The 11538-nt window shown below is 44.3% G+C and overlaps 1 protein-coding gene across 1 annotated transcript in view; it reads right to left on the bottom strand.

Annotated features, from left to right (window-relative positions):
- Positions 1–11538, bottom strand: part of CUNH16orf71 (chromosome unknown C16orf71 homolog) — an 82123-nt gene that overhangs the window by 53633 nt on the left and 16952 nt on the right. Inside the window, exon 5 of the mRNA XM_025194426.1 lies at positions 5177–5276. Within this exon, the coding sequence (XP_025050211.1) occupies positions 5177–5276 (100 nt within the window). The remainder of the gene's footprint in view (positions 1–5176; positions 5277–11538) is intronic.

Here is an 11538-nt window from a genome sequence, read left to right as displayed (position 1 = left end):
TTGGGCAATTTCCCCTTCCACTCACCTGCCACATATTGATGTATCACTTTAAGAAAGAGGAGGCTGCCCCAGGCTTTCCCAAGTGAGATCTCAATCTCTTCAACACAGATGATGTCACTGTTCATCACCTTACGGCCTAATTATGTAGCCTTCTTGTCTTCCCTTATAGCCATGCCCAAGCCTCAGATCTTACCAATCACTCATTAGTCCAGGCCTGCATCCTATGCCAGACCTGGGCTCAGGTCTCTGTCTCCTCCCACCCACACCTGGGAACTTTGCCTATCTTGGCTGCTCCCAGGCCCTGGGTCTCTGACCCGGTTTCTACCTCTCAGAGATGCTGGATCCCTGGCCCTGTCAGTCTCCGGCTGTGGCCCTCCTCAGGCTTTGACCCCTATCCTTGGGTCCTGGCCCCACTCCTAGGCCAGTTGAGACCACTGGGCTCCTTGGCCCCATTTGTTCTCACCCCTCACGGGCTATGGGTCCCTGGCCCCAGGTCTCACCCTGCTCCTGGACCTTGGCCCCTTTCTCTCAGGCCCTGGCCCTGCCCCCATGCTAGTTGAGACCTCTATTACCCCTAATGTTTCAATCTCTAAACCACCAGTTTTGCTTACCCCAGCTTAGGTGTTAGTGAGGAGCCTTCATGCAGCCCTTTGTTCAGAAGCTTTTTCTCTCCGTGGCTCCGCAGGTCAGACTACCTGCCCAGCTTGGGTTCTGAGCTTATATACTGCAAGGCCAGCCCCCTTCTTGGTCATGTGGCTCCTGATTGCCTTCTGCTACACCTGCCACCTGCTTCATCAGCAGCTTACCTGCTCTTAAATTAGCAGCAGCACCAAGCCCCCTACTATAGGGAGCAAAACATGTTTTTTCTCAATTTTATTCTTAGAAATGGCTTTCTTTTCTTTTCTTGACCCAAACTTTCCAAAAGGACATAACACACAGCTTAAATGAGAAAAGTCTGGCAATGTTATAAACAACTGAAAACACAATTTTATACCAGGAACTGTCAGACAACCCTAACTTCGGGCCGAGCTGCCAGCTCTGTCTATAATAATTAGCTGCAATAATCAAAACTAGAGGCTATGGCTGTACACATTGCCATGATGTAAGAGCAATCTTCTGACCTGGTGGTAGATGGAATTGGGCTAGTTTTGTTGCCATTAGTTAATTAGATCCTACTGGAATTAACATGATATATGTTAGCAACCTCAGAAGAACATTAGCTATTCTAAGGGATGTAAATAATAAATTTGATGCAGAGACTTCAAATTGAAGTTTCAATCCCTAGTTTTAAAGAATGATGTTGCACTGTGATTCCCCTCTTCAGATATAGATTAATGGTGAAGGACAGAAAGTGAGAATCCAAGACTCAGACTGAAAAGCAATGTAAGAAACTGGACTGGCCTGAACCATACTCTGACAAGACAATAAGAAGTACAATTCAAAGTCTAATCTATGAGGAGAGCTTTAAGATGAGAGGCCCAGAGTGGGAGAAAACTCAAAGCTGGTCTCCCAAATATTTAACCCTGCACTTCTGCTTATTCCTTTGATAGCTCAAGAGCCCTTAAAACAGATGCGTACTACCTCTGAGTGAATCAACAGGCCTCAGTTTGTGGACAATTTTAATAGAAAATCTAGGGTTAAAATATCCACATAAGTATCCTTTCCCCAGATTTTAATATGGTTACTTGGACCAAATACCTTTTCCTCCTCCTCCCCCTCCTCAAAAAGATATCAGAGAAAACAATTTCCTTTCTTACAGCAAGAAGGACCTTTGCTAGGACATGAACTCATTATAAGAATTTTTCTAAAATGATAAATGATGGCTATGGGTCATTGGCAGACCTTAGGCTAAATTATGTTTTGCAACATAATTTAGATGGCTAAAGGGGCAGACAAGTTCCTACTTGGATTTACAAAACCATTTGGAAAGTTAGGTGTCCAACTCTCATTTTCTTTCACTGGGCATTATGGGCTAAATCCTATTTCATTTCACACACCTATGTAGCATGTACAGAGCTGTGAAATGGCCATTTTTGACAGTTGGACACAGTTTGGATTTTACTTCTATCTGTAAAGAACTGAAACAGCCTGCGTGTGCACTTGCCAATAGACAAATGGTGGAGGAAAAGTACCCTCTTACCTCTTGGCCCATTAGTCTAGTGGCTAGGGTATCTGCACAGAGAACAGGAGACAGACTCTAGCCCCCATGTCCCACCTTAACCAGAAGTGGTTTGAAGCTGCATTTTTTTCCCCATAGAAGGTTCTAGCCATCAGACTATGGGCTAGGCATTGCCAGAACACTCTTTAACCCAGAATGCAACCTACTGAGCTTGCCCAATATAGAAATTCAGGGAAAGCACAGCTATGTGTAATCTAAGCAGCACGCAAGTGCCAAAAATTGCTGTTACACATTTATGTAAGTGTCACTTCGGCATGTGAAGGTAAAACAGAATTTAGCCCCAGGTGTCTCTCTCAGCTAGGCAAGGACTGCTGAGAAATTATAGGATGACAGGCTTAAATTTACCATAGAAAATTGGGAAAAAAGTCATGGAAATTTCTCTGTATTACAGCAACATGTTTCCTGGACCACGCTACCAGCTACCAGAAATTCATTAACCCATTTTACAAGTACTAGCTTGGTAAAGACACACTGAATGGTTAAGGATAGGATGAATTGGAAACAATTACCCAGATCCCAGAGGCCGTGCTAGAGAGAACTGAGGAAGACCTAACTTGAATTACATGAAGAGCAGTTCTAATTTATTCATTAAAAAGAAAGAAACTAATCTATCTAGAGGAGACACCCTGGTTAGAACTCTCAACAAAATAGAGAAAGTTCAAGTAACAGAAATAGCATGAGAGGTGAAAAAGATGCTGCTGTGCAGAAGCAGCAGAGACTGCTCTAACCCCTTGGTAGGAGCAGAACATATCACTTTGCTTTTGCAAAAGGTGCATCTTCCTCCAAAACCTTATGACAGTATGCTAAATCACATGCTGGAAACCCAGATCCAGGACTTACTACAATAGATGCCTCTAGAGAAAATGGGACAGATCCAAATACATTAACATTGATAGAGTTTTGCTGATTTACCCCAACTAAGGACTTGACCTGATGTCTCTCTTTTGTGATAGTTAACAATTTGGTCCTGGCATCAGGAAAAACAGTCTTTTACCTCCTAGTAATTTTCCTGTTGGTTCAAAATTGGTATGGGGTGTTTGAATGAAAAGAAAGAGATGTCAGGCTATAATGGGGCCCCTACCACATAACTGAAAGGGAGCGGGAGCAAAGAATCAGCAGGCCAGCTCCAGCCTCCAAGACAGACTGACAGTGGCAGAGGGCTCTGGAATAAAATGGCCACTCACCCCAGGTTTGACAAGCCTGGGGTAGAAATTGTGGCTCAGGTGACCCAAAGAGGGATACAAGCCTGAATGAGAGTAGGTAGTCTGGTCTTACTGGCTGCAGCAAGCAGAGCTCAAGGGAGAAAGGCCAAGCTACCCATGGAAGAAGGACTCAAGACAGCAAGAGAGCTGGAAGAAAGCCTCTATGCCACCAGGCAACAATAAATAAAAGTGTTTTTGAGTCTATGTCATAGTGCTGCCACGGTGTGAGTGTTAACCCAAGGATGTGGGACTTTTTATTTGGGAGCAGATGCTCATTTTTTTTATCCTGGAGGGCCAGCTTGTAGCTGTAGGGGCAGAGGAAGCCACTAAGAAAGGTGCCAAGGGCACCCCAGATCCTAGATGGTGAAGGAGGGGATTTCTCCTTTTAGTTGAAGGACTGTGGTGCCAGAAAGCAAGGGGCAAGATCAGGGCCAAGGGGCCTAGAGCACACAAGGACTGAAGCTGAAGCCCTGGGAGCCTAGGGTCCTGGTACAGTAGACATCAGGCAGAGGGACCCAGCCAGAGTAAAGTGGGCCTAGGCCAGGGTGCCTCTAACAATAACATCAAGGCATGGCAGCAGAGAGAAGAGTGGAACCCTGAACAGCCAAAGGGGACAACAAGATGGAGACAAGGCAGCGGTCAGGAGGGGTGATTTTCCTGCTCTAGTGCTGGATGCGTTACACAGACATAAGAATGAATAGTCACAAAGAAGGGGATGATGATCATTGCAAAACTACATGCAACAATTTTTCTCTGAATATTTTAGAAACCTCTTCTATTGTGACTGCAGTGTAGCTGGCAAACTCTCTGATTTACACTTATTTTCAGAGTTGACATGTCTCTCATTGATTAATTCTATTTATCCATTTCCCATGTAGATCCACTAGTCCAATAGTTCTCAACCTATTTAAACTTAAGGCACCTCCTAATAGACTCCAGGACCCCTTCAGAGTCAGCTCTTAGCTTTCACTCAATTTTTTACTACAGAAAGAAAATAGAGTAACTTTTGTGTTGTAAAGAACTCAGAAAGACCACAACAGGTCAGGATGGTTTTGACACTATGGATTCCTATGTGAAACCTCTTGGTTTATCTTGTGAATCATGTCTGCACATCGAACAGTGCTAACACTACATAGCACCCCTGAAACATTCTCAAGGCAGCCTAGGGTGTTGTGGCACCCAGACTGGGAACCACTGGATTATCTTAAACCCTACCACTATTCCCCAATCACAGTCATAGAGCTTAGATTAACCTGAAACAATCAGCCAGATCCTAGGGACTTAGAAGCCTGTTACAACTGACAAGTGGAAACTGGATCAGGTTCTAAGATGGCAGTAGGTATGATGACCTGTTTTCCAGCCTGTAAAAAACTGGGTGAAACACTAGTCCCTTCCAAGGGGTGGTCCCTCCTTGCCTGAAGGAATCTGATTTTAACTTCTCAGCAACACAGGCCCATTTGGATGGGGCACAAATCAGCAGAGGCATCAACACAGTTTATATACTGAAAGACACGTTCTGCCTTGACATGCTAAACAGCAGTGGCCTAAAGGTAAAGGAAAGTTTAGGCTAGAATCAGTAAGGAAAATTCTTGAAGTTAAGAGAAATTAAGCATTGGAACCAAAATCCAAAGGAAATGGTCAAGGTGCCATCATTGCAGACAGTGAAGAAGAGATTAAAGGGAGCAATATAAAGAAGAGCAGCGGTTGGATCTGAGGGACTGAGGGGTTTTGCAGTCTCTATTCTGAACTGATCTGTACACATTTTCAGCAAGGTTAACATGTATTGTGAAGTTACTGTGATCCACTGAAGGGAAAGCAGGTTCTTCTGAGTGAGTTCCATCATCCTGATGTTCCAGGTTCTTGAGAATCTTGTCTAGATCCCACTTCTCAATATCCTGAAAGAAGGAAACCAAATGGTGATGGAGAATTCACTCACAGGGAGTTACTAAAAAAGATCAAACCAGAAGCCAATATTTTACAAGCTAAGGTTTCACAGATGTTGCCACACAACAGCACCAGAATGCCTGAACAACATGTGGAAATCTTTCCCACTCACCTCCTTCAGTGGCAGCTTGTTGTTACTTCCTGGCTGAGGGCTGGAGAGTGTTATTGTGGATGTACAAAACTGGCCGTGACTTTTTAGAAAGAGGGATGTACTGCCTGAATCCTATTATCTGAGTCTCACTGTCATGGCTGTGCAAGGCAGTACAAGTTCTTCAAACAGCCCACCTAGAGTGGCTGATGCTCAAGCATGGCAAGATTAACAGAGCTTTCTACCATACTTGGAGAAGCTGCTGAGCCTAAGAGGGCTGCAGGAATGTGGACTGAATCCACATGTCTGAGTCTGAGAGAGAAGTTCCTTTACTATCTGCCTGACCTTGTTTTTACTTGGAGTCATCCATTCCCAACTCTCCTCTCACTTCAAAAGAACACCCATTCATACGCTGAATTTCTTCCGAACAGCAGGTGTCTATCCTTCCCTTCTGTGCTCACCCAGCAGCCTCAGATGCAGCCCAGGCCTCAATCCTCTCTCCCGATTCCTCTTAACGGTCTTTCCTCTCCCTGCCACCATGTCCAGCAGAAATGCAAGCATGGCCAGGCTGTGTCCACAAATGAAACACTAATAGAAGTGGTACAGTGAGAGGGAAGACAGAGGCGTTTTGTATCTACCCCACTTTCTTACACAGTTCTGCTGGGGCTTCTTCAATGAGGATCACTGACCTGTATAAAAATAGACTGGTGAAACAGCAGGAAGGTGGACAGAGAGTAAGACAGAGCTGTTCATATCCTTCTTTGAAAGCAGGGATACATAGCCTGATCCTCCAACTCCCACTGGGCACTTTTACACATGCTTGGGAGGGAGTGGAGGATGCAGTGCTTCAATTAGAGCAGGTCCAAGAGCCGCTTTAATTACAGCACTGCTGCATCTCCTGTATCAGCATCTCCGTGCTTAAAAATGGTGACAGGGAGCTTGAACTAAAGCTTGTTTAATGAGCTTGAGTTCAAGCATCCCCACCACCATTTTTAAGGGCAGGGATGCTGATACACGAGATGCAGGAGACTGCTGGAGTGCAGGAAATGCCACTCTCCAGAGACTCAATTAATCGAGTCTGCTCCGACGTGCTGGAATTCCAGCGTGTTGGAGCAGCCGCCACACTCAGGTATAGGTGCCCACTGATTTCAATGAGAGTGGCAGATCTTCTGCACATCTCACAAAGAAGCTAGAAGCTTCTTCCCTCTTGTTTCCATACATCTTTCTTCAAGGATACAGGGTTTGGTCCCAGATACATTCTTGCTGCCTGAAGCATCACCAAAAGCAGCTTCAATTTCAGAATTGTTTGTCCAATAAAAATGGAATAGCTTCCAAATATTTCTTGGTATCTATAATAGTCCATGTGCCTTCTTCCAAAAAGGCAGTGTGGGGAGGAGGCCACAAGAGGAAGTGAGAAAATACAACGCCAGTCAGGCCACCCAGCCACTCAGGGGGGTTAGAAAGGTGAAAAAGTTCTTGCTGGTTAACATGCAGAACCAAAGTACATACACATCACCCTCTCCAGAGCAGATGTTGGTTGTCCTGGTCTCATGGATCATAGACTGTTTCACAGCACACAAACAACCATCCAGGGTCTGTGCTGGAACTCATGAAGCAGTAAGCAGCTCACCGCAGTTCACCATTTATGACAAAAACATGGCCTACTGGCTAACTACAAGGAAATATCAGAACTTGCCCATTTCTGCTCAAAGCCACCTCTGGGCTTAAAATACAAATACCAAAATAACTACCCTCTACCCCAAAACACTTACTTTATCATATATGGCTGATCATTTACAGAAGGTTTTTCATACTGTTAATGTATGTCACTGACCATGATTTAAAGGATACTTAATCAAAGTATATTTGTTTACTGTACAACCCAATATTATTTATCAGAGAAAGGTAATAGGTCTTGATCTTTTGCTGCAGCTTATGGAGTGCAGCTCTGTATCCTACCAAGGTCCCACGAAAGTTAAAAAAAGATTCCACGTGAGCATAACAAAATGCAAAAAGCAAATTAAAAATAAGTTTGGGAAAGCATCCAACCACTGACTACACACTATTTATAAAACCAGATCAGTCTGTTGGATATCTGTTTTTGCATATCCATATTAAGGTTTTTGAAAACTTTCTGATCCTCCTAACTTTTACTTACATGTATTATAGGATCAGGCCCTTATATGTACAAAGAACTTGCACACTGATTTCTTTCCAACTAACTGATTTTTACACTTTTTCCAGTAAAAAGTACATGTCCCTGATCAGTAAAATGATGGCATTAGGACAATGATTGTTTTAAAGTATTTTTAATGTTATTTTGAAGAGAAGGTTTGTTGTAAATTATGCTAAAACTGCATTGCAATTGCACCAACAATGTAAATTCATTGCTGTCATTCAGGTCTTTTGGTAAAGAATCATCAGGGTTGAAATCTAACATGCTTCTCATTGTACAAACCTCCATCATCTGTCACATCCTCTTAAGAGAGACTCTACTCTTTCCAGACTGATAAATTTCAGTCAGGCAGCTGAGCCTTGATTAGCTTTACTCGAATGTTACAGGTTGCTGCTCAAAGTCTGATGAAGGGCAAAAGTCTGAGGATCGCTACAAGCTGGAACCTGTAACATGAAATGATGCTAATCATGGCTCAGCAGCACTGATAAGATTTATTGGTCTGGAAAGAGCGAGGAGTGACAGACAATTGAGGTTATTATAATGAGAACATGTTAAATTTCAACAGTGATGCTGTTTTACCAAAAGATCTGAATGGAAGCATTGAATTGATGCAATTGCTATAAACAGGGTGTACCTGAGAGCCAGCTTTTTTTTTAAATGCTGTTCCTAACTATTTCAATATGAATCATTTTATTGAAGGCCCTGAACTACCAAGCAGATAGTTATATTGTCAGGTCCATGTCCTGCTAACATTTACTCACAGGAATAAGGCATTCAGTAGGGTTCAGAGGAGAGCCAAGGGTTTGCAGGGTTTAAATCTTAATGCAAGATGGGTTTTTGGTTGTAGCTATATTGGTCTAAGGACATAGGCAGACAAGGTTCTTTGGGTAGATGTGATCTATTTTATTAGACCAACTGAGTAGCAGGAAAAAAGTTCTTAGCAAGCTTTTGGGCATGCTCCATGAAAAAAAATGTCAGCCCCTTTAAGGGAACTACTATGGTCCTGAATCAAAGTATGTAATTATATGCTAAATTTTATCATTATCAAGCAGTTCCATTGACTTCAATGGGCATAGTCACAAGCTTTATGAAGTTGGGGAGGTAAGGACAGGCCAACATAGCCTACTAACCTGGAGGCAGGACTATGACAGGGACCCAGGAGGGGCCCAGCAGTGACTGACACAGGCCCAGGCTCACTCAGGACCATGGACAGCCTCTCTTACACAACCTTCAGTAAGAACAAGGCATGGCAGGAAAGTGATCAAGGGAGGGCTACAGTTTAGCCTGAGCCAGACAGAGGCTGCATGGCCATCAGGGGGTGTCATGGCTGCCCTTGTGGCCATGAGCCTTCTACAGTGGTGCATTGACAAGGAAGCAAGCTATGCATGAGGAAAGACCCTTGAGTTAAGCTAAAAAACCCAAAAGTCTCAAAACACTTGCAAACCCAAAAACACTTGCAAACCAGGAAAAAGAAAGTGGGGGTCAAAAGATGCTAGATGCTTGATTGCAATTGAGACTGAAAGGACTAGGGCATTCAAGAAGCTAATCAGAGCTGAGGCAGAAAAGAGCTGAGAGCATGAAAGGATATTGAATGCACTGCAGGAAAAGTGGATGACCTGACCTTAAGATTGGCAGAAGTTTGCACAAAACAGATAGTCAAAACGCTGAACTTTGCCCAACACATAGAAGTTCAAAAACATGTCACAGAGGCCTGGGGGAAGCAACTGAAGTATCAAGAAGACTGAGCTGACACATTACAGGGGCAGCTGGAGAACTGGCAATGAAAGTGCTTCCAGCTTGAAGGAGAGGTGCAAATACTATGGTGGGAGTTGGCTACATCCCAGACCCAGGCAGCAGAGATGGCAAAGACGATAGCAGCAGAAATAGAGAAGGCAAGCAGGTGGCAACAAGAGCTTGACAAGCTTCAGGACAAGATGACTGTCCTGGAAGTAGAGGTAAAACATAGGGCAGAAGGGTGTGATGTGTTGAAAGCCCAACTGCAAACCACAGAGGCTGAAAACAGCTCAGGGAGAAGACGCAGTCCCTAGACACGCTTCTGGAAGCAAGGCGAGGCAAGAAAGGCAGCTAAATGTGTGAAGATGAACCAACTTCAGTCTCTCATGCAAGACAAAACAGATCAGGTCTTGTTATTAGAGAGGGAAATTAGTCAACTAAAGAAAACAAGGGATCCATCAACTGCAGGGAATGATGAGTTTCATGAGAGGGAAGTGTTACAGGCACAATGTGAAGCATACTGAACCACACTCACTGGAACAGAAGAGGAACTTCAAAAGGTCCAAAACCAGGTGCACTCACTGGGAGAGACCACAGAAGCTCCAAGACGAAAGTTACAGGAGACAGACCAGTTGCAGGCAAAGACGGTTTCGCTGGAAACCAGAGGCACGTGTACACATGCAGGGAGGCTGCTCCAACGCACTGTAATTACAGAATTTTGGAGCAGACTTAATTGATCAAGTCTCGATAATCAAATCAAGCAGACACCAGCATCACGTATATCAGCATCCCTACACTGAAAAATGGTGGTGGGGGGGTGCTTTAACTAAAGCTCATTAGACGAGCTTTAGTTAAAGTGCCCCCACTGCCATTTTTCAATGCAAAGACTCTGATACATGTGATGTTCTGGGTGCTTTAATCAGTGGCTCCTGGAACTGCCCTAATTCAAGTGCCCCCCCTCCTCCCAGAGCACATCCATAAATGCCCCAGCTGACTGAACACTTAGCAGCAGCCACAGTGGAGCACCAGGATCACCTCCAGGAGCTAGAAGTTTTGAAAACATCTTTAGCTAAGTCAGAGAGACAGTTACAGGCTGCAACGAGGAAGCACAGATGACCCAAGAGTGTGAGTAACCACCTGTACGCTTGGACCAAGAGACCACAGGAGATGAGACCGAGATGGTTCAGCTGGGGAAGAATACCGAGGCAATACACCTAGAACTCATGTCCACGTGGAAACAGGTCCTACTAGTAATGATCAAGTGCCTAGACCAGAAGTGGGATGAGCTGGCAACAAGGCACAAGAAAGAAATAGGTGGACAGAGAAAAACTAGGAGAGCTCACCAGCCGGCATGAAGCTCAGATATTGACAGTGACAGCAATTAGAAGTGGAGTTGGGAAAGGACCACAGCTAAGCAGTGAAGAGAACAAACTAGGATTAAGAAGCAGAAGCTGTAACCTGTTTTGCCAAGACTGCATCCATAAAATGAAATACCAAACACCAAGAGACTGGAGCGCAATGGTGGGCCAACCCCAGATGCTCAAAAATGGAGATAGCAGCCAAAACCGCAATAGAAAAATGAGCCTAAGATTGGAATTCAAAGGTGGAAATTGCAGGGCAAACACCAGGTGAGACTTCAGAAAAGGCAAATCAATATCAGAAGAGCAACCCTGGGGGGAAAGCCGCTAAGTACCAAAGAGAAACAAAGAGAAACAAAGTCCACCTCTGTGGTTGTCAGCAGAAGTTATTTGACTGAGATGAGAATTGGGGAATACTGAATAGGATAAATGGCATACAGTTGAAAGGACCTCAAGGGGGAGTTACATAATTGGGGCCAATGAGGGAGAACCTAAAGAAGGAGGAGCCAACCCAGAAGGAAACTATTGTGACCCCAGATAAGGAGACAAGATGCCCTTTATCGCTAAAGACAACCAGGTAAGAAAGGGGGCAAAGGCTTGGAGGGAGGCCTCAGATATGTTAGCAACCTTCCAGGCCCAGCTAAATGGTAGACTGTGAAAAACTATTTGAAGAGAATGTAGGGGGTGTTGCATATGTGAGAATGTATACTGGGGCTGGAGGAGGGCCTAGAGGCTAGGAAAAAATGAGTTTTGAGGCAAAAACTATGCCCAGAAAGCCCTGAGAGCTCAATGGGAACTTGAGGGAAGCCTTTTGGACTTGCAAGGAAGCCTATGGAGATGAGAAGGCCCAGGAATGC

This window comes from Alligator sinensis, unplaced genomic scaffold, assembly GCF_000455745.1.
Source record: "Alligator sinensis unplaced genomic scaffold, ASM45574v1 scaffold1098_1, whole genome shotgun sequence".
Classification (NCBI taxonomy): domain Eukaryota; kingdom Metazoa; phylum Chordata; order Crocodylia; family Alligatoridae; genus Alligator; species Alligator sinensis.
The sequence above is the reverse complement of the archived record's forward strand: the minus strand, read 5'-3'. Positions and strand labels throughout refer to the sequence as shown.